We start from the raw sequence: 22332 nt of genomic DNA, 5'->3' as shown, positions 1-22332 counted from the left end.
GACAAATCTTTTATTGTCAGTCCATATAGAATTATTAGCTTATGGCCATCCCACCCAGCCAGCCAACGCTCAGATAGATGAGTACAAAACAACGCTAGCAACGCTAGATCAACTCCAGAGCCTTCGAAGGAGGCCAAAACAGTCAACAGCAATCCAAAACCCGTACACCAGTCTTGTGGAGGATGAAGGTATCACTCCATTATACAAGACCCCATGCAATAATTGTACACCGATCTCATGAAGCACCTTTTGAAGGTATCACATCATGATACAAGACCCGAACCTCTCAAGCTCGGATGTACACCACCCACTCTCGGAGGTTGTATGTGGCGTCTGCCAGTCGTTCGGCTTGATTGTACACCATATACCAGGAATCTCCATCGTAGACGGACTGCTCTGAGAGAATGTGAGCCACTCGGCTGATGCTCGCAAGGACTCGGTCAATTTGGGAGGCATATTGCAAGATCATATAATCGTGCCGAAACAGATCGTCGTCGCTGCAGCAGGCCACCTCAAAGTTGGTACGTTTGAAGTACCGGAAAAGCACCTGGTAGAAATGCTTGTATTGTCGGACGATTCCGTCGCAGACCGTGTGGAGGAAGTTTCGATAGGCCTCTTCCTTCGGACAGACTTCGCATAAGCTCAGTCGTTCTATCGGGTCAATGAGACGTTTGAGTGCTGCGTATCCGCCTCTCAAAGGACTGTTGACAGAGATATTGGTATATGAGGTCTCCGCAAGAGCGCCGTCCAGGGCATCCGATATAAGAGAGCCACATCCACGCCTACATGGGGTGTAGGCGTTGTGATGGTCGGCCTTCTCTTCCTTGTCGTGCTCGGAGTAAGGGCGAAGCTGGATTGTATAAGGCTCTGTATCCGTCGATGAAGAGGCAGACAGCATTGTACAGGTCGACATACTGTTCGGTTCTCTGGTTATATAGATAGATGAATAGAGGGATAAATGGGTACGTTGAATGGTAGGATAGGTTGTACTGAGCTTGTATGTCGCAAACAGATTGCTTGAACGATGGGATAATAGGCAAAGTCTCGCTTGATGTAAATCGACCGCTGGAACGTTGAACGATGGTATAATACACAGAGTCTCGCTTGATGTAAATCGAATGCTGAAACGTTGGACGATGGGATAGTACGCAACACCTCGCTTGATGTAAGTCGAACGCTGGAACGAGACTCGCTTGATGTAAATCGAACGCTTGAACGTTGGACGATGGGATAGTAAGCAACGACTCGCTTGATGTAAATCAAACGCTTGAACGTTGAACTTTGGAGACGTCTATAGACAAGTAATTGCTCCAGGTGTAAGCAGTAGAGAAGTTGAAGACGGAGAACGAAGCGAAGGGACGCAGGCTTCCCTGCGAAGGGTATATAGTCGACCGGGTTGCATGAACCATGGTTGTATATGACTCCCTTCTTCACACCCTTCTCTCGCCGTGAGTCAACTATAAGATTCCATGATGGGAACATGAGGTAGACTTGATCGTTCCTCAGCAGTAGTCCGACCACAGCCCCGAGCCTACCGTGGATGATATTGATGCAGGCCATGACTCCGAGGGCCGGACTTGCCCGCTTTGCAGCACATCCAGGCACCCGATTCTCGGGCGGTACCGGATGCTCGCCATGAGGTATAGCATCTCTGAAAGCATATTTGGAGTCATACACAAGCACATGAATCTTCATTGGCCTAGAAGGGGCTCTTGGTCAGTGTGACGTCTATCTGTAGAAGGACCAAAACATACAGTGCTTCATCTATTATCATCTACGACAAATTGATGATTGATAATTGCCCATCGGCAGTCCTACTACTGGAAATCCGTAGAACTGCAGAAGCAGGAATGTCATATTGTATTTGTGTTCTGCCTGAGGCAACCAAGAATTCGTTGCGAGCATATCTAGCATTGCGAATACCGCATAAAGTGCGCCACACTGGGCATAAAGTAAACTCTGCTATTTTTAATGTATGCCTAACTCCAGGCTGAAGTAGAAAGATGACGATCAAGTCATACTGCTGTGTTGGTTGGTGATGGGAGGTGATGATAAGATGGACGATGCATGCAGCCGGGCAAGCGGATAGAATTGGTTGCAGCTGCCAGTCATGCGATTCGATGCCCAGGGAGACTAGCAGGAAGCTAGCAGAGACCATTGGCCGCGTGCTTGTCTTTCCGGAAGGTGTCAGTCGTCAGTTGTCAGTTGTCACTTGTCAGTTGTCACTTGTCACTTATCTGATTGAGAGAAGCTGCCGGGCAGACGTGGGGGGAAATGGATGGAGTCGATCCACCGGAGACGACAAGCCAACTAACTACTAAGCGCCAGGAGGGAAACTGGGTTCTGGAGAATGAAGAAGTCCGCGATCCGCGGAATGGCCAGGGCGGGGCCACAGGGCTGACCACCGGACGCGTCAAAGAGGGGGCAGAGCATCTAATTTTATCAATTTAATTCGCATTCTTCTGACTTGGTGCTTGGGATCGGTGGTGTCATCATCGCCCATCGCCTGCAGATTACTTACTAGTAGGAACTCGCTAGCTTGTCCGTCCTTCCCTTCCCTCTTCGCTTCCCCTCTCCAGCTCCCTCCTCTCACTCACTCCCCTGCCTTTCGTATCCTCACCTCGGCTCTTCTCTCCTTTTCTACCACTTCATTCCCCCGCGTCTCCGTCGCCCTTGTCGCTTGAAGCGGTTCCGACCGATCTTCTGCCGTTCCTGAAAGACCAGTGCGCTCTGGTGATCAGGCGCACCGAGCATCGACGGGCGCCAAAACGTCATCGTCCACAGCCCGAACCTTGGCTGTGGCTAGGCAGACGGATTCTGGGCTGGCGGTCATCTTCTAGAAGTGGATTCCATTCGTATTCTTATTTACCCCTGTGTCTGCTCTCCAGGGCTATATAGACAGTCAATGATCGCCCGCTCTCAAGGGTGAAATACTGAGCTCCAGCGATTCCACCATGGCCTCTGCCCCCAACGGAGTCCAGTCGGGCGCCCGCCCGCCTGCTTCTCCCACCTCGTCCAGCCCCGCCCCGGGTCAGATTCTCACCGGGAAGCAAGAACATTGTCGGTCCCCCCTCCTATCAATGGACTGAGCATCACTTCTGACGGTTTCAGATCTCAAGCGCGAACTCATCGCCCGCCAGGTCCAGAGCGAAATCGCCGAGCTGAACTCGCCAACCGCCCTCCAACGCTTCGGTGCCCCCTTCAAATCCGAATTCGGCGAAGTTGCGCCCGTCGATTCGGAACTCCCTATTCTGCGATACATCTTCGTCCACCATGTGCGCAACTTTCCGTTCCTCGATCAGGCCCGCGAGAAGGAGTTCTGGCAAGATAAATTACAGGTGGTGCGTGTGTCCCTTGGGAAACCCCGTACAACGCGCGCGGTCAGTTGAGCTAATGGCTGGCACACAGTTCCTAGAATCGTTTGCGAAGAAACATGTCTCGTCCTCGGAAGATCGCCTGGAAGAGACAAAGCGCAGGAAGTTGGCGCGAAAATGTGAGAAACTGGTCGAACTCATGATGGTCTCAGGAATCCCGACAGCCTCGGGCTATGAAGAGCGAATCCAATTCTCGGAGATGGAAGTCGTCGATCGCGGGGCCAACGAAAAGGGACTGTTGGTCAACATGCCCGAGGGCAATGCAATCCATGGATGGGATATTAATGTGGCTGCTGTGCGAGTCACATCGGTCCGGCGGACTGTACGATACCATCAACATGCGGTAGGTGTTTGTGCGGCGCGGCATTGGATATCACCACTGATGTATAAACCAGGAATTTATCCTTCGGGTGCGACGAGAAGGCAGACCTGATCAGTTCGTGGCTCGTCGTTATGGCGACTTTGCCAAACTCCACAAGCGACTACGCACTGAATTCCCCGGGAAGCCGCTGCCCCCTCTCCCTCGCAAGAATAAATCCTCCATGACAACTAGCTGGTTCGGATCGGCAGATGACGAAGCATCCTCGGTCTCTTCGGTGTCAACAGTCGGTGTCAGCGCTGTGGACGAGAGCTATTCGTCACGCAACCTGGCTCCTGGAACCCATCATCACCGTTCGCTGTCCCGGTCTTCTAAGCGTTCTCTGAGATCACCCAGGGCATCTAGTGAGGGGTCGAGAGAGACAGTGCTTTACCGGGAAGACCAGAGAGTTTCTCTTCGGGCGTTTCTTCGCACCTTGCTGCAAAACAAGCGGGTGGCTGAAACAAAAGCCTTGGAAGAGTTCTTGACGGCCGACCCCGTCACTTTGAACGAGGAGGAGAAGCTTGATATGCAGAAGCGCAAGGACGTCGACGCGGTGAGGATAGAAGAGCAAAAGCGATTCTACGAAATCGCACGGGCGCGCGCAGCTGAATTGGACGCCTACATGGAGAACTTCCGCCGAGACATTGTGGAGAGCAGTAAGTGGTGAAAGGCCCGCATTGATGATAATGACTGCGCTGACTAGGGTGTCCCCACTTAGATGGCCTGACCAAGTTGTTTGCCGAAATCAAAGAGAAGCCAACGGTGCAGGATCTCAGTCCCAAGTACCAAAAGTTCGCTGAGTGGCTCCGGATTGAGTGCGTTGCAGGCGAGACCCCGTTTGAACTGTCTGTCAGGCTGACCAAATTACTTCAGGGTTGCTGCGACGCTCTACCATCTGTTCCTGGCCGAGGACAACTCCCCCGAACTATTTGCACAAGCCAAGAGAATCCATTCGCTCGTCCCGTACACTTTGTTGAAGAATGTCATCCGAATTGCCAACCCGGCAGCTGTAATGGCAGGAGTGCTGGACCTCTTCCTGGCCCAGCCCTTCGGCTCGCGCTCACTCCTACAGCGGATCTTCTCGATGACTCTCAACGATGGCATTAAGGCCTTCCAGAAATCAATCGATGCGCTAGCCAGCAAGGTCGATGATCCCATCCTCTGCCAAAAGCTCAAAGCCTTCACTGATTCAAGTGAAGATCTCAAGAACGAGATTCGCGCAGAAGCTGCTGCCGAGGATGTCGATATTATTGTGGCTATTCTCCGTACCGAGCTTCTGCAGCCTGAGCTGGCTCCTGAGCAATTTGGCAAGGTGTTCAATGCCTATGTGGCTTGGAATCAAGCCGTGGACAATGTCGAGGTGGAGCTGCGAGAGGGTGCGCATTGGTTCGCGAATCTGAAGCAGCTGCTGAAGCTTTACACTCGCCAGCGTGACAAGTCCATGATGCTCAGCATCGTGGAAGAGCCGGTCACCCTCCAGCTTTTCCGCGATCTCTTCACCATCTTCTACGAGCCGCTGGTCCGCGTCTACAAGTCGGCCAACGTCTACAGCAGCATCACCGACTTCGCTCATTTTGCCGACGACGCGATTGCAGTGATCGAGAAGTGCCAGCGGCAGGATGTTTCGGCGGATCCTAACCAGACGGTGCAGGCGTTCATCGATCTCTGCGAACGTCACCAGAGCAGCTTTTACAAGTTTGTGCACGAGGTTCACCTGCACGACAATGGCCTGTTTACGTCGCTCATGGCGTGGATCGGGGATATCTTGGAGTTTCTGCGCAAGGGACCACGCGGGGGCGAGCTGGACATGAACGCCCTGCTCCGGGGAGCCAAGGATTTTGGGCAAATTGACAACAACAAGGCACTGGAGGAGATCAACGCCTTGATCAAATGGCACGAAGACCGGAAGCGGTGGCATATGAATAAGACACGACAGAAGATGGCGGCTGAGGGAACGGGCCATGAAGGATATCTGGGTAACGCGCCATTCCGGGGCAGCGACTTTGGCCTGGACGAGGCCGACCTTGAAGATCTTGCCATCTCCGACGCCGAGTCGGAGGGCTCGGAGGAGCTGGATGAGGAAGAGGATCTCGACCCGATCACAGCGGAGCGCAGACGGCGGGTCAAGCAGCAGGACCAGCTCCGTCGCACGGCTGGCGAGCCGGTCAAGCCGGACGTATCCGAGATTCTCAAGTTGTCCGAGTCGTTTGGTGTTATGTTGCGACAAGTACTGGCGGAATAAGTGTGGTTGCATTGTTGAGATACCCTAGAGTCTATACATCCCTCGTACACATTGTTGGTTCTGGTCGCTGGATTGTTGCATGGCATTGCCTGAGTGGATCGAAGAGAGGATCTGATCGGGGCATCCGGACTTTTGCATAAACCTAATATATCATTAGCATAGAGACAAGCGAGATTTTCTTGGCGTTGAACTGCAAGCTGCGTACTCCGTATAGACTATAGTCTTTGATCCGTCAGCCTTGCCCCAGATTGCCGCCCTGGCGGGTCTCCATCCAGACCAACGGTCCCCCTAGTTTCCATAGCGACAACCCTCTGCAGTCTTTTCTACTCCAGATATAAACACTGCCTTTAATCTACAATATCGAGCCTGTCATACCGAAATTATATTCACCCCCGATTACTCATGCTGTCTCCCACCAAATCCTTCAACGGCGGGGGGTCGCCTCGCTCGCCCCGCCTAGCCGTTCCTCTCTATGGGCTCTTCCTCGACGGGGTCTGGCGCTGCAACTGTCCTGACCGTCCCCCCGCCGCCAAGTTTCAAACCAAGAATCACGGCCTGAACCATGGACGATGGTGTATGCAACCTTGACATTTCCCAAATAAAGCCAAAAGGCAACGACGGATCTAAATTCCCCCGGCTAACCGAGAAACCCCGCACCCCCCCTCAGTCTACACTTGCCAAAAGCCCCAAGCGCAACGGTGTCGGTTCTTCCTCTGGGCCAGCGACGCCGAGATCCGCGAGAAACACGCCGTTTTGTCGAACTCTCACAGCGAACCAGTTTCCTTCACCCCCGAAACACCCTCCAAGAAACCCCGACTCTCCGCAACAGGTCTCCTGACTCCCCAGACTGATCGCACGGTGAGATACGGTGCCTCCATGGCCGCCACCCCCGGTGGTAGGGTAGGATTCAACATGCCCCCGCAAAGCGCCAAAGCACGTATGATGTCGGAGGACATGGAGGAGTTTGAATGGGATGATGATGATGCGGCGGTGGGGAAGATCTTCGGCCCAGGTGGGCAACAGGAACAGCAGTCGGCCCCGCTGCGACAGCCGGATTTCGGACCACCGAAGACGCCATCGGGTACGCAGTCTGCGCCGGGGAAGAGAAAGTTCTCTGATATAGATGATGGGGATAGTGAGAAGACGGTGAGCTTTACGCCGACTTCGTTGGCAAGGTCGCATACGGTGTCATTTTCATCTACTGTACCTGGGTCACCTTCGTCGATGGTATTCCCAGTGACGCCTACGCCGGTGAAGTTCCGGGGGGTTGGGCCTAGTGCTGGTGGAGGGGACTCGCCGGGCGAGGTCAAGGAGAGCTTGGTGGAAACGGCTGTCAAGATTCTCGAGCAACATCAGGTGGGGATATCGAAAGAGGCTAAAGATGAGTTGGTGAATGTCATGAGAAGTTATGAGTTGCAGATGAAGGGGATTATTCGCGGAAGAGACATTTCACGGATTGTGCTGAAGAAGAAAGATGAGCAGATTAAGGAACTAAATGAGCGGATTGCGAGGCTCGAGAGGGGACAGTAAGTATGAGAGAAAATGATCTGATACCCTGATCTATGTGTGCTTTTTGTTCTTCTGATGCATCTTTGCGTGTTGATCTGGCGATGGTTTCTCTATATTTTGTTGTCGTCTGCTGTGCAGATGCTTATTTAGTGCTTCTAGTTATAGGCTTAGCGATAGGTACCCACTGATCATGAATGATCAATCTAATTTAACCCAATAACAGTCAATCTGCCCTGGATTTACCGGCCATATCCATTCCATCACATTTCAAGTCGACTATCATGTGAAAACCCCAGATCGATCTTATCCGCGCCTATCACGTGCTGATAAGCAACGAGTCACGGCCCAAATCCAAAGTCTAAAAAATGTCGCGATCCTCCCACCAAACGATCACATCCCAACCAGCCAATGCCTCCTTCCTGACTCGACGTCCACTCGCACCGACCCCAACTCCCGGAATCAAATTACCCTACCAACAGGGTCAACCCATTTCCATGGAAATCGACTCCGAACCCACCCAACCGCTCCGCAGCGACCTCCCCGCCATGTTCCGTCCTCCAGTGAACCGGGCCATGCGAGTCCTGGACCGGTCCTTCTTCAGGAGGACGGTTCCGGTCTCTGCGGCAGCGATTTTCAAGATCTCTGATATCTCCAACGTGCGGAAGGAATTGACCAAGAGCCGGGATTTGCTGCAGCTGCCGAGATTGGGCTCCATTCGGGAAATCAAGGTGGATGATCTGGTGCACAAGTGTCTTTTACTGAAGGAGGAGGTTAAGCATAACGGTTTGTTCTATACCGGGGTATAGTTGGTGTGAGGTGCATGCGCTGATGGGTGGTTTAGATCCCGCGACGTGGTCGCCGACGATTAGCGAGCTCGTTCAGAAGGGAGTGGTTGGTGTCAAGCCTTATGATTTGACGTTGGAGTATGATTATTGGACTTATGGTGGGTTCGAATCTTTGTGTCATTGGATATTTGGTGCAAGGCCTAATTGGAGCAGCGGATATCATGTCCTGCATTCTGCCGGAGGACATGCTGGATGAGATCCCTCAGGGATTCACGCAAGTTGGTCACGTTTGTAAGTTCTCTACGTTTGGCACTGTGGATTTACACTGATGAAATAGCGCATCTCAACCTCCGCGAGCAATATTTGCCTTACAAGCATCTGATCGCACAGGTCCTGATGGACAAAAACCCCAACGTCAGCACCGTCATTCGCAAGACTGAGGACGTGGGCTCCCACAGTCAATTTCGCACGTTCCCCTTCGAGCTTCTTGCTGGTAAGAACGACCTGAACGTCATCCAGCACGAGCAAAACTGCGAGTTCCGCTTCGACTACTCGCGCGTGTACTGGAACAGCCGTCTCGAGACGGAGCACCGCCGTCTTGTGGACAAGTTCCGCCCCGGTGAGATGGTCTGCGACGTTATGGCGGGCGTTGGGCCTTTTGCCGTGCCTGCTGGCAGGAAGAAGATCTTCGTGTGGGCCAACGATCTCAACCCGCACGGGTACGAGGTGATGCTGGACGCTATCAAGCGCAACAAGGCCGACAAATTCGTCACCCCCTTCAACAAGGACGGCCGCGAGTTCATCCGCTGGTCTGCGCACGAACTCCTGGAATCTCCGCACACTGTGACTGTCGAGCCTAAGGTCCGGAGGAGCAAGAAAGCTGCTGCGGAGGAGGCAGGCCAACCGCTGCCGCAGCCGGAGGTCTTCCACCGTCCCAACGTCTTCCATCACTATGTGATGAACCTGCCTGGCAATGCCATTGAGTTCCTCGATGCCTTTGTCGGCGTCTACGCGGGCAAGGAGTCGCTCTTTGCCCCGCACACATCGCAACCCCTCCCCATGGTCCACGTCTACTGCTTCTCGGGTCACTCCGCGGATGAGCATGATGACCACGTGGATGTCTGTCAGCGCATCTCGGAGCGGATCGGATACACCATCACCACGGAGGATCGTGTCGGTGGCAGCGGCAACCAGGAAATCGAGTTGGCCATCCACAACGTGAGATTGGTCAGCCCCAACAAGCAAATGTTCTGCGCCAGCTTCCGTCTGCCGAAGGAGGTGGCATTCCGAAAGATCTGAGTCCATTACTTTAAAATTGTCTATATCATCCGATCATCTGTCGCATAGCATCAGGGCGTTTTGGCTATGGATATAGAAAAGTGTCGATAAATGTTGAATTGATACCCTTACTTGCCTTGTAGCTACATTCACCGTACCAGACTCACGATCAGGTCATTCACCTCACCATTTTCATCTGTAATTGTCCAACAACTACTCCGTAGCCACCAAACAAAGCTCACTATCTAATCACTCCCCACGATAATCATCTAGGCGGTGTACCGTTCACCGCCTACATCTGCCGCCGCAAAACTCAACGCGGCCAGAATCCCCGTCCCGCACCACCATCAACAACAGCGCCATCCCAATCAACCCAATCCAACCAGCCCCAAGCCACAGAAACCCCAATCCACAACTCAACACCCGACCAAACCACCCCGTTTCCCTCCAAAAGCAAGCAACAATGAGCGTTCAACTCCCCCCAGCCACCCACCGCAAGCGCACCCTCCCGCAAGGCGAACTCGAAGCCGCCTCGACGCTCAAGCTCGGCGCCGACCAGAACACGCACACGCTCTCACTCTCGGAAGCGCGTCTCGTTATCAATAAGGTGTTGGAAAATAAGCGCAGAGGGGGGAAGAAATATGAGGAGCCGGAGTGAGTGTTACTGCTGTTTACATGTGCATGTTGCATACATATCTACGGAGTACTGTTGAGCTAGATGGATGGATGGATGGATGGATGGGATCATTGGGCTGTGGGCGGCGCGCTAACAGATGTGGGTGTGTATAGGAACCTTACCAAGACGTTGGATTACTTGGAGGTGTTTGCGCGGTTCAAGGACGAAGAGAATATTAAGGCTGTGGAGCGGTTGTTGAATTCGCATACGGAATTGGAGATGTTTGAGAGGTCGCAGTTGGGTATGCATCCTTTTCTTTTATTTCGCTTACTTACCGTTTCTTGCGGTGCTTTTACTGTGATGGGAGGATTCAATAGGAATGGTGGGAATCAGGCGCTAACACCACATAGGAAGTCTATGTTGCGATAACGCGGAAGAAGCCAAGTCGCTCATTCCGAGTCTGCAGCACAAGATCTCGGACGGGGATTTGCAGGAGCTTCTGGATGAGTTGACCAAGTTGCGCAATTTCACCGAGTAGATTCATCTTTGTACCAGTATATCTTCTTTGTTGGTCAACATCCCGTCCATTTGTCTTTGCTTGGGTTTCGGTATAGCATGGAGTTTTGGAGTTATGACGCATCTGCGATGAGCCTGAAAGAGGGAAAAAGAAAAAAAAGAGAAAAGCACATGCATGCATCGGTGTCGGACGATCATGTCGTCATGGTGATTTTTTTGCCAGGAGCCAAGACATGTGGAATCGTCCATGCGAGCATTATTAATAGGTTGCGGTTAGAGTTTGGATGTGGATAGTGACAATCTAACCATGCGGCGATGACATGAAAATGGGACGTGCCAGATTGGCAATGGCTGCTCGTTGGCGGCGGTGATGTGGTTAGGTTAGGGGAGAACTTGATCCTTGGGGCGGTTGAGGGACTAGACAGTAACACGCAAAGTCTAAAGCAGTATCGGTTTGATAATTGAAACCTCGTGGCGGGCAAAGGATTGGGTCAAACAAAACGCTCTAGTGCACCATGGACCTCCCTGCTACGAAGAGTAAAAGGAAGCTTTCCCGCACGGCGCCCCCCCTTAATAATAGGAATGCCCGGGGATGCAGCAACATGACCTTTACATTAAGTAATGGGAATCGGGCCAGCGCGTCCAACGTGCACGCGAGCCGACGCCTGGAGGAGTGGGCTCCAGAAGCACTGACGGTCCATTTCCCCGGAGATAACAGGTACCTCCCCAGATCCTCGTTCCCATTAACAGTTTGTAGTTTGTACCCAGTACAGCGGCCATCCGCACCCGACTGACGGGCAGGTCAGTCACCCGTACCTGAATCACGACCCGAATGGCGCCGGCAGGAAACTTAGTCAAGCACGACGAGAAGTCATCACCATTATTAACTAGTTAAGTTAATCCGGACGGTCAGCAGAGGTGCCCAAGGAGGACAGACACCCACCAATCATGACCCCGGGGATTTTCCCGCCGACCTTGCAGCCAAAACCCACATGGGGCTGCTGAGGCTGTGGGGAAAGCCGCCAGCTGCAGGGCCGATCCCCGTTGCCGGTGTTGCGCTATGCCGGTTTCATGGCTTTGCGGTGGCCGTGATTGGCCGGATGTGAGCGTTATCGGGATGATGTGATTGGCACCCGGCTTGAGTAATCGCGGCTTGGTGAGAGGTCCCCGGGCTTGATAGGTCGGCGGCGCGTTTAAGGACGGCATTACGATGTAGGATCCTGGGTACTAGTGAGTCGGGGAGAGACTAGGGAAATGCACCGCGTGAAAGCCCTATTTTCTCTCCCATCATCTCTATAGTTGTTTGTTCGACCTTCAGCATGAAATCCAGCTCCCGACCAGATTCGCCCCGGGCGGCAGTTCTTACAACCCCAAACTTTCGGACGGGAGCATTTCAGTACGTAATACCAAGGCCGCCTCGGCAGCCAACCGATCGGGGATCCAATCAGGCGGACGAGGCTTATCGGGGCGAGGACTTCCAAGGGCGCAGGAACTTGAGGCGAAAGCAGACGGGCGGCCATCCAGGATGCCCAGGCGCATATCTGTTACGTGTGGGAAACCCGGCCGATGGAGAGGGTCGGAAGGCCCTCGCTGATCGATCGCTACATCCGGAGATTCTCTTATTGATCCTGATGACTGATGACTGGTCTGGTCCTGTCCGGTCCCCGACCACAGGCTCGTTGCTGGTCCTCGAGGCCCGGATAGTAATCCATTATAATCACTCGATGGGCACGGGGGAGAGAGCGACTGGTCTTGTTTTTATTTCGAATCTCGTCATCTCCAGTGGCAGATCCGATCGCCTCGGATATCATCATCATTCTCCTCGGGCCACTCCAGACGAGAAGTACAGACGACTCGCCCACTCCGTAATCTTCAGATCAGGCTATTCCATTACCTGATTCCTCTTGCCCACCGGCTTTATCTATCACAAAAGAGTATATCTCCATCTCCCCGAGTTGGCGGCTCCGGTTCCGCTGTGGTGACTGGGCTACTGAGTGGCTGTACTCCCCGAACCTCACCACTCACCACTCACCTTCTTTCCTGCTGCTCCTGCTGGCTATCTCTCCACTCTCTACTCTATCTATCGACTACTACTATCAATCCGACCACGCTCGACCTTCCTTCCTTCCTTCCTTCCTTCGTCCCTGTCTGCCTACCGGTTCCAGCTGATAAGCTTCTCCGCTGCGGTTCGTACGTGGCAGGCAACCCTGTCGACAGTGCTCCGTTAGCCATTGGTCGGTGCGTTGGATAGACGGGATCACCATCAAAGTGACCGACCCAACCTGCCAGTGCGCGTCCCGGCACAGCTGCAGTTAACCCCAGATAACTCTCTCTCTCCCTGCCTGGTCCTCCGTCCGTCCTCCGTCTCCTCCATTGCGGAGCACACACGGCGGAGTCTCCGGCTGCCCCGGTTCGTTTACGTGACTGAATCCCGTGGATTCTCGTCCCTATCGCCCATTTCCTATTATTGTTTCTGTTACGCTTCGTGAGATTGGTGAGATTGGTGCCCAGATCCGCGGCCTATCTGCGCATCTCCGCCTGTCTCTCCGGTTCTCTCCTGCACGGCCGCTCCCTTGAGTCCCTTATCTTTCGACCTGTCCAGTCGATCGCTCTGAATGGCTGCCGTTATCACCCTCCAGTCGTCCTCGACGACGGGGCCAACGGCCCCCTCTGCAGCTGCCTTCCAGCCGTCGCCTGCCTCTGACCACCAGCTCCTTCGACCCCGGATCCAACAGCAGCAGCAGCAGCAATCACAATCCCAACCATCATCACACGCTCCCCAACCAGGTTCGACCTCCACGCCACATTCGCCCGCCTCGTCCATTGGCACCCTTTCCCGTGTGACTGCGCCAGGCCGGGATGGGCCCAGTTGCGACGCCTGCGTGCGCAGAAAGAGCCGGTGTGCGATAAACGAGATGGTGAACAAGTGTTATTCGTGTGACTTCCACCGCCAGGACTGCACGTTCACGTTGTCCGTGACGAGTCGCCCCGGCACGGCGGAGGTCCAGGCTAAAAAACGTAAATTCGACGACACCGACTCCGATGAAGTGGAATCTCCTAAAAGGTATGCCGATCTCGGACGTGCCCTGATTTCAATTGGAACGCTAACTTGGGTCCCCGCTGCCAGGCAATCTACCCTCCCCCCAGTGTCCAAACCAGACAGCTCCCGCCCTATATTGCACAACCACCATATCCTCACGCCAGCCTTTTGGTTCCAGTCGACCCAACACATCGGCCTCACCACGGAACTCGAGCCCGCCCTCCTCGAGTACCTCCCATTGGACCAGAACTACGAAGGGTGCGTGGCCTCGTCTCGCGTGCGCAAATTCAGTGACGACGGCACCTTCATGCGGGTGGTCAACAACCGCTCCCACGCGGACTCCCCGCAAACCGCCACCCTGGATGCCATTGAAAGCCTGGTCGCTCCGTATGGCTCCACCTTGGTGGAGAAGTTCTTCGAGAATGTCCATCCCACCTTCCCCGTCCTGATGGAGGACAGTTTCCGCCAGTCGTACCGGGCCCGAACCGGGCTGACCCCGTTGCTCTTGTCCGCCGTCTACGTCCTGGCGTTGAAGTTTGTTGACGTGGGCCCGGTCTCGCAATCAATCCGTCGACCCGATGCCGGCCGGCTGGAGAGCACGGCCCTCAAGCTGCTGACCGAGTCGTTGCCCTATGCGTCCATGTCGACCGTCCAGGCCGGTCTGCTGCTCATGCAGCGGTCCAACCTGGCGACGGCTGCATTGAACGCGCAGTTGGTCACCGCCGGGTTTGAGCTTGGCCTGCACCAGGACTGCTCCAATTGGCGGATGGAAGCGTGGGAGAAGGGCCTCCGGAAACGCTTAGCATGGGCACTATATATGCAGGACAAATGGTCCGCTCTAGTGCACGGCCGTCCGTCGCACATCGTGTCGTCCAATTGGATGGTCCAAGACCTGGTGGAACAGGATTTCACCGATGCTTTCTCGGGGCCATCCCAACAAGATGATGCGCCCGTCGGCCACGGTCCGCTCTCCTTCTGCCATATGGTGGCCTTGACGACGATCTTGTCCGACATCCTGGATCGATTCTACACCCTTCGGGCGATCGAGGAATTCAAAGCGGCGGGCACCAATCGCACCCGCCTGATCCTGGAGCGCGCTAAGCCGGCCCAGATCCGCCTGAAGGAGTGGTTCGGTCGGCTACCCGCGCAGCTAAAGATGGACTCGGGCGGCGACCTCTTCGAGACCGTCAGCGAGGACAACTCGCGCAATGGCGCCTTGCACCTGGCCTATTTTGCCACGGAAATCACCCTTCATCGTTGCATTGTCCGGTCGCTGTCCACGGACACGGCCGACGCCTACCTCTCCCACATCTGCCGCTCTGCCGCCAAAACCCGTCTGATTTCCGCCATGGACTTTGTCAACCGACTGCGTTCGACGCATCTGCGGTCGTTCTGGCCAGGCTCCGCACGAACAAACTTTGCCCTCATCGGATCCTTTGGGGTGCTGCTTCGCGTCACCGCTCCGACCAAAGAAGAGTCGGAGTTCTACCGTCTCCGGCTGTGCGAATACCGCTGGACGCTGAGTGTGAGCAAAAAGGACGCCGAGTTCCTCGAATTCGCCCTCGAGAGCCTCGACAGTGCGGCCAACCTCGATCACTATGTCCCGGAAAAGCCCGGCATCGACGAGCTGATGACGAGCGCCGCTAAACCCACCATTAACGCTTCCCGGATGGGCACCCAGCTCGAGGAGTCTATCCTTGAGATGGAACAAACCGGAGACAGCGGACTGGGGGGCACCTCCTCCGTGATCTCCGGATTAGCATCTCCTGCCACCTCGATCAGCGACGAAAGTCTACAGGACACCTCGATTCCACCGCTATAGCCACCTCATCCTCTCCCCTGTTTACCCACAGGACTCCGATGTACACTGAACCCCATACCACCTCTTCCTACCTCCAACACCTACCTTTGATGCCCTTGATGACCACCCCCTGCATCTCTGTTTACCGATCTTGGCGCATTCTGTGATTCTCCTTCCGTGGCCCGGAGGTTCCGTTTCTTGATACCTTAACTTGATTGACTGCTTTGCTCGGAGTTGTGCTGATGATGATCACTGCTGCTTTACGAACTAATTCCCTGGATGGATGAATGACTGCACTTCCGGCATGCATTGGTATGTACATATGGGTTCGCTACTGTTCTTGCTTGTTTATGACGGATCCGGGATGGATGGATATAGACTGGTTGGCCATGGGATGGATAGATAGCGTGGATTTTTCTCACGACCATGGTCACTAAAATTGCATTTCATTAGTTTCCTTTACGTGGTATCTGTAAGAAGGAGACAGATGTGATACCCGTCGTCTCAGGTAGATGAACCCGTATCCGTATTAATTACTCACTTGGTCCGTTCGAGGATAGTGTAGCACCAACCCAGCTATCCACCTACATAGTACCTAAACAATACTTAGCAACAACCCCTTCCTGCATCCTGATAATCTTACCATCACTCCACAGATACTCCACCGTGGCACAAAGCACAGAGAGTATCTACTCCGTACTAGCAAAGACCCTCCCTGAATGAACTATTGGCTCCATATCGATAACCCCCGTCCGTCCCGTGCAGCAGGAATCGTGAAACGCCCGCTGACTCCGCAGTTAGTCCTTGGGAATTCTCTAGATAGACGATAGATAATATGTATGCTATGGGGCTATACTATAATTTAATAAAGTATAGGTGGGTGGGTGGGTATATTGTGAGTCTCATACGTCGGGATGGGATTACTCTATCTGGATAAGTAACATTAGATGGATATGGTTTGGGTATAGTTGGGTCAGGTCGGGTTGGGTTGGGTAGGGGATACATGGGGCTTGGGTGGGTATAGATATTGGGGTAGATGATTGGATTTATGGGGCTGGGTTTGTGGTGTCTGGGGAGGGTGGGATTGGCGTTCGAATATTGAATGCTAGTTGTGCAAGGTAATGCATTATGAGAAGGGGGTTGTTCGGTAGTTTGTGATGATTGAATTAGTGTCTATTCATCGCTTGTGTGTCTGTGGCTTGTATGCATGCCACTCCAACATATTGCTGTATTTGACGTGCTCAGGAACCAAGAAAGAACGAAAAGTCGCTCCCTCCAGTGCCAAAAGCGAAGTCCTCGAGGATCGTCGGGTCAACCAAATTAGCCAGTATCTCCGCCCGAGTGTTCGGCTGCGAATCCTGGTTGAACAGCGAGAAGAAAAAATCGCTATCCACGCCGGACGGGACCATCCCGGTGAGGTCTCTGTTGTTCACTGCTGGATCGGCAGTATCTAGACCGAAGGTCGTGCCCGAATTGGGAGCAATTGCTGAAGCTGGAGCTGATAACAAGGCACGACGACGGGCCACACACGCTCGCGCAACTTCAAGAACTTCTCGGATCATCTCGGCACATCGGCGAGTGACCACGATGTTGTTCATCGACTCGAATATGTCTAAGCTTTTCTCGACATCTAGTAGAAGTTCTTCGTCGCGGATACTTGGGAACCCGGATAGAACCAGGTGGAGCAAAATCATCGCCCCATATAGTGCATATGTCGTATTATACCACCTTGCTGGTCAGCACGTATTACTTGGAGAGATCATGGCAGTTGCTTACCAAGTTCGTATGTAAATCCTATGTAGGAAAGATTCATACTGCATCTGGATGCTGGTTCTCGCAGCATCAAGGCAGGTGTGGAGGTGCTGGAGTAGATTGGAGAACTCGGTGCTGGATGCTGATGCGGCGAGGAATGGGCGATGTATCAGGATCCGTGTGTTGTAGAATCCTACACATGTCAGATCGGGTGCTGCATGAACGGGCCTAAGCACTTACGTAGCCTTAATACCAATTTCTGCTTGAAAGCCCACTCGGTGTCGTTAAGTGAAGCCGCATCAATGTCCAAGAAATGTGGCAGGGTAGTTTTCCATGTAAGCAACTTGCTGTCCAAACTCATTGCAATCTGAGACATCTCCACCATAGACCGCTTTGGCGAATGATAAAGAAGATGGGATGCTTCGGACATGATTTGTGCCAAAGCTACCATCGCTGGGATCATACCAACGTGGTCGTCCTCCGCATCGGGATCAAGTGGATTGCCAGACGTAGCCTGTACATGTTCAGCATGATGTATCGAAGTGTTGCATGACAATATCACCTTTAGTGTTGGTATTGGGACTTGGTAATACTGGAGTTCCTTCATGCTGTCTAAACGGCCCGAGGAACAGCACATCTCGCTGCACCTGGTCAGTGACGGTAAAGTTTAGGCAAAGAATTCACAAACATTTCGTGAGAATATATACACCTATCCAGTCTTAGTTAAGTTCGCGCTGATGATCAAAGGACACTCACCACCAGGTTCGTCTACCCTCCCTCCGCGCATCAGGGGACACAGATGACATTCCCGACGCCAGCCCTATGGCAACCGCTGTCCTTACTGCCATGCCACTGTACATAAAGCAGCTATGCGGCCGTAACGCATTTTGACAGAATACACTCTATCGCACTCTATCAGTAAGGTGCTAATATCTCGGGTGCAATCAATAACCCACCAGTAGCAAAAGTGCCTGCGCACTCTCCAAGCTGCAGCTCTCGAACAAATCTCCCAGGGCTTGTTTTGCCTTTCCAAAGTAGTAATCTGCAAAATCCAGAGACGAAGGTCTGGTTACAGTACCAGGCTTCCCCAGGCTCGGGAGGTAGCTGCAGTAATGGTCAAGCAGAGCCGTCTCGTGAGGACTTGCATTGATAGCCCCTAGGGCAACCACGGCGAAATAGAGCCCTGAGAATTCAGATATGCCGCGGTAGAAGCCAGGCCGTCTCGGCAACAAAAAAGCTTCATTCTCGCAACGCCGCATAAAGCTGGTTTTGGACAGCATGGGATGGATATAGTGCTTGTTCGAGAAGTAACTGCTGATGAACATCTTCTCGATTTCGAGTTGCGCCTCATCCGAAAGCTTGTCAATGACTGGAGCCATTTCATAATGATGATCTGCGATCATAGGTTAACTCATGGACACGAATGCGGATAGTGGCAATTCACTTGCCTACATGGCTTGGCGCGTTATTCCTAGGGCCCTCGGCGTTTGCTGTTCCTCCCTGTCTATCATCTTCGGCCCTGCCGTTGACTTCCGGTGGGGAGTGGCTAGGGTACTTCGGATTATACAGCAGATTCACAATGGATAATTGTGCCTTGTTAGTCTGTGACCCATCCGACTGCCTGTCCGCAGGAGAATTCGGTGACAAATGGTTCAAGCCAGTCTTATCGGACTGTAATGAACTGAATGCCGGGTTGGAACCTTCATGTGAATGATAAGAGGTCTCGTTGTCAGGTATAGTCAACGCCTTTGTTTCTGCTTGGTTACGAGCCCGAGCGTACAGGTTTCCCAGAAACGCAAGATTCGAGGAAGTGCCATAGAACTCGGTGCCATTGGTATGAAGGTTGACTCCACTCAAGCCGTCTCTGGATGCCGAGTCGCACAGTTCTGGTGTGGCCGCTGCAAGGTGTTAGAATGAAACCACATATGTAGCGCTGGATAGGCTCACCGGCTATACTGTCGTCATCCCGCTTAGGGGTGAAAACACTCGGTGAACTCGCACTGATATTGCCAGCACCTCGCGGAAGCCGGTGAGGAAAGTGGTCTGGGGAGTCACTTTGCTGGGAGGCATGTTGATTACCCTGGCTCACATCCGGCCACGGCGATGGGCGGGTTTTCGGTCTGGTGATACGTCAGATCCCAGGCAGCAATGCAACAAGAGCAACGGGCTGAAGGAATACAATATATAACGACGCACCTTTGCGCTTCTCGTATTTGGGCCTGTCGCTTAGCTGCAGAAGAGGTCTCATTCGGTCCTGCAGCGCGATAAAAGCAATCTAGCGAATGGTCTAAGATGAAGGTTAGTTGGGATTCAGCTGCACGAGCCCGGCCAGATCGGGGTTCATACATGCGCAATAGGAACACGGCTGAGCTTGGTCACACTATCGTTGAGCGCGTCAGTAATCGTGGTTGGCGACGAGAAAGCATGCAGCATCCGCGAGAAGAGCGCGACAGAGGCACAAACCTTGGTCTTGCGCACCCGGCAGGTCTCGCAGGCACGTGAAGCCCGGGGCGGGCGTCGACGAGAAGCGCGCAGTTTGGCCGTCACCGGCTGCGAACCATGAGACTCACCGCCGCCGTCCATGCCTCCTCAAACAAAGGCGTCGTCTACAGGCGATCGTATGATCTTCGTGGTGTTCATGCCTGTCGCTGTTGTTGGTCAGTTCTCGACTTCTCGAGCTGCCTAGCCTTGCTCCACACTAACTTGGCCGGCCCGCTAGGATTGGCTTTAAAGCAGAGCCCGGCTGCGATCGCCACCAACCGATGATGCCCATCCCGAATTAATCACGTCGACCCAGGAACGAGACCGTCGCGGCTACCCGGGGTTTCGCGGGGTCTGGGGTCATCCAAGACAGTGCTCAACACGCGGGATTACACCGTCAATGGCTCTAGGCTACGGAAATACTGGAAACGCAAACTGAATTCTGCACTCCTGTCAATGCCTACTGAGTGCTCCTGATGCTGGCCGGAATTATGTTTTTCAACTCGCCCACCTTAGTGCTACCTACGGAGGTCCCGGGAGAGTGGCTAGCATGCCTGCTGTGCGTCCAAACAGCTCTGCCCAGTCTGGTCACTGCAATTTGCGATTCTGCAGTGCAAACAAGCTTGAGATACTCGAACTAGTTTCTAACTCGAGAACCAACACGTCATGGTTCGATTCGCATATTCAACCGATTGCGAGCAGAGCTGCAGTGCAGCTACGGTCTGCAGAATCCTCGAGCGATTCTCACATGCCTCCGCTCAGGAACCCTGCACGTCGCTCACCAATGAAACCAATAATTGCTCGCCCATAAACATACAAGTTCCCAGCTCGTGATGTGACCTCGACGGAATAACGGCATTGCTGGTCTTCAACAACCCAACAATTCCAGGAGATCCGGTCTTTTCAGGGATCAAGACAGCTGCGGAATAAGATTTCCAGGTTACAAGCAGACCCAATAATCGGCAACCTTGAAACATGGTTGCACCGACTTCCGTCATGGCCATGTCCGACGGATGAACAGCCACCCATATATCCGCTCCGACGGATGTTATTTACGGCACACATTCAGCTACGATCATCGGCATGAACACCCAAAGTGACGTCTCAACACAATGATTATAGTGCCCCGCGTTATGAAGTGCGGGGGAGGCATTTGTGGAAGTCGCGATATGTTTCAAATGGCCTTAACCGAGAATTGGTGGCGGACGAAGTATAAGAGACGGACCATCACGTCTCGGTGAATTGCTCAAGCCAAATTCTCCAGAGTCTACCTGGTATCTTTCATCCTCAGAGCGCACAATGTCTGAACAACAATCCAACGGCGTTCCCCCCGTCACCGGTCTCAGCGACCGCACACGCGCCAAATGGGCAGCGGCATCAACTCCAGAAGAAATCGCCGCCAACCTTCCCCCCATGCTCGATCTCACCATTGAGAACATCACCGAGAATGTCATGAAGATCAATTCCATGTGCGACAACCCCCGACTGCGCTACCTCATCCTGAAGTTGATCCAAACCGCCCACGACTACGTCCGGGAAGTCGGCCTCCAATTCGATGAATGGGAACAAGCCTGGCAATTCCTAACCAAAGTACACCACCCCCTCCCCTCCTAACCCACAACCCAACCAACCCTAACCCACTCCTCAGGTCGGCCAAATCTCCACCGACGTCCGCCACGAATTCGTCCTCCTCTCCGACATCCTCGGCATCTCCGCCCTCGTCGACGCCATCTCCTACCCCACCGTTCCCGGCGCCACCGAGTCCTCAGTCCTCGGCCCCTTCCACGACGAAGAAGCCCACTCCTTCCAATACGGTGAATCCATCTCCTCCGCCGGAACCCCCGGTGAACCCACCATCGTCCGCGGCTGGATCAAAGACACAGAAGGCAACACCGTCCCCAAGGCCCTAATTGACGTATGGGAAACCGACGGCAACGGCGTCTACGATCTCGAGTACGATGGCTCCCAGGACCCTAATTGCCGGGGAAAGATCCTCTCCGATGAAAAGGGCCATTACCTCTTCGTCTGTGTTAAACCCGTCGCGTACCCCATCTCCAACGATGGTCCCGTCGGAGAGCTGCTTCGGAAATTAAAGCGGCATTGGTTCCGTCCTGCCCATATGGTAACTTTCCCCCTCCCCCATCCCAACAATCATAATTACAATCTAACAAAAGAAAACAGCACTTCATGATCGCCCACCCCGACTACACCAAGCTCATCACAGCCCTGTACTCCCGGGACAGCAACTTCGTGGAAAGTGACACCGTCTTCGGGGTCAAGAAGAGCTTGATCGTGGATTACAATTGGTGTGAGGATCTGGAATTGGCCAAGTCACATAATGTGGAGCCTATTGTGAAGACTATTGAGGGACGCGAGTCAAAGGGCTTCTGGCTGCTGGACCAGGACTTTGTGCTGGTGAAGAAAAGTCCGCCGCCGCCGAGGAAGACAGAGGATTAGAGGGGGATTGGTTGGGTATAGATATTAGATGTAGTGTTGGTAGCGCAATGGATTTGTTTGATTATGTGTGCAATCTGTGGTGTTTTCTACATTGGTAAAATGAGAGTAGACTTGATGATT

The 22332-nt window shown here is 53.4% G+C and overlaps 6 protein-coding genes across 6 annotated transcripts; 3 read left to right on the top strand and 3 right to left on the bottom strand.

The window, feature by feature from the left end:
• Positions 1 to 286: 286 nt before the first annotated feature.
• Positions 287 to 913, bottom strand: BO80DRAFT_443219 (uncharacterized protein; the record flags this gene model as incomplete). Its single annotated transcript, XM_025721330.1, has 1 exon — positions 287 to 913. The coding sequence occupies one exon, from the start codon at positions 911 to 913 to the stop codon at positions 287 to 289; it is 627 nt and encodes a 208-aa protein (XP_025577295.1).
• Positions 661 to 1997, bottom strand: BO80DRAFT_22617 (uncharacterized protein). The gene is made up of 3 exons (XM_025714431.1): positions 1755 to 1997; positions 916 to 1699; positions 661 to 850 (listed from the first exon to the last, which is right to left on the bottom strand). The coding sequence occupies exons 1-2, from the start codon at positions 1772 to 1774 to the stop codon at positions 931 to 933; spliced, it is 789 nt and encodes a 262-aa protein (XP_025577294.1). The 5' UTR covers positions 1775 to 1997; the 3' UTR covers positions 661 to 850; positions 916 to 930.
• Positions 1998 to 2954: 957 nt separating this feature from the next.
• Positions 2955 to 10703, top strand: BO80DRAFT_453675 (uncharacterized protein; the record flags this gene model as incomplete). Its single annotated transcript, XM_025722028.1, has 15 exons — positions 2955 to 3060; positions 3112 to 3366; positions 3416 to 3717; positions 3770 to 4391; positions 4454 to 4550; positions 4609 to 5962; positions 6343 to 6469; positions 6645 to 7503; positions 8019 to 8269; positions 8328 to 8429; positions 8485 to 8562; positions 8609 to 9549; positions 10004 to 10203; positions 10339 to 10466; positions 10576 to 10703. 15 exons carry the CDS (start codon positions 2955 to 2957, stop codon positions 10701 to 10703), a joined length of 5550 nt encoding a protein of 1849 aa, XP_025577293.1.
• A 2418-nt stretch (positions 10704 to 13121) lies between these two features.
• On the top strand, positions 13122 to 15604 carry BO80DRAFT_22465 (putative C6 transcription factor (OTam)). Its single transcript, XM_025714423.1, has 2 exons — positions 13122 to 13745; positions 13809 to 15604. Exons 1-2 carry the CDS (start codon positions 13297 to 13299, stop codon positions 15541 to 15543), a joined length of 2184 nt encoding a protein of 727 aa, XP_025577292.1. The 5' UTR covers positions 13122 to 13296; the 3' UTR covers positions 15544 to 15604.
• Positions 15605 to 16467: 863 nt separating this feature from the next.
• Positions 16468 to 19942, bottom strand: BO80DRAFT_463201 (Zn(II)2Cys6 transcription factor). Its single transcript, XM_025722574.1, has 12 exons — positions 19738 to 19942; positions 19621 to 19654; positions 19471 to 19561; positions 19222 to 19394; positions 18723 to 19172; positions 18231 to 18667; positions 18031 to 18176; positions 17963 to 17983; positions 17837 to 17915; positions 17515 to 17788; positions 17299 to 17467; positions 16468 to 17250 (listed from the first exon to the last, which is right to left on the bottom strand). The coding sequence occupies exons 1-12, from the start codon at positions 19855 to 19857 to the stop codon at positions 16764 to 16766; spliced, it is 2481 nt and encodes an 826-aa protein (XP_025577291.1). The 5' UTR covers positions 19858 to 19942; the 3' UTR covers positions 16468 to 16763.
• Positions 19943 to 21054: 1112 nt separating this feature from the next.
• Positions 21055 to 22212, top strand: BO80DRAFT_351350 (dioxygenase; the record flags this gene model as incomplete). The annotated part of the gene is made up of 3 exons (XM_025715578.1): positions 21055 to 21345; positions 21404 to 21877; positions 21937 to 22212. 3 exons carry the CDS (start codon positions 21055 to 21057, stop codon positions 22210 to 22212), a joined length of 1041 nt encoding a protein of 346 aa, XP_025577290.1.
• Positions 22213 to 22332: the final 120 nt, after the last annotated feature.

This window comes from Aspergillus ibericus (assembly GCF_003184845.1).
Source record: "Aspergillus ibericus CBS 121593 unplaced genomic scaffold BO80scaffold_11, whole genome shotgun sequence".
NCBI classification, from domain to species: Eukaryota; Fungi; Ascomycota; class Eurotiomycetes; order Eurotiales; family Aspergillaceae; genus Aspergillus; species Aspergillus ibericus.
This window is presented reverse-complemented; position numbering and strand designations above follow the sequence as displayed.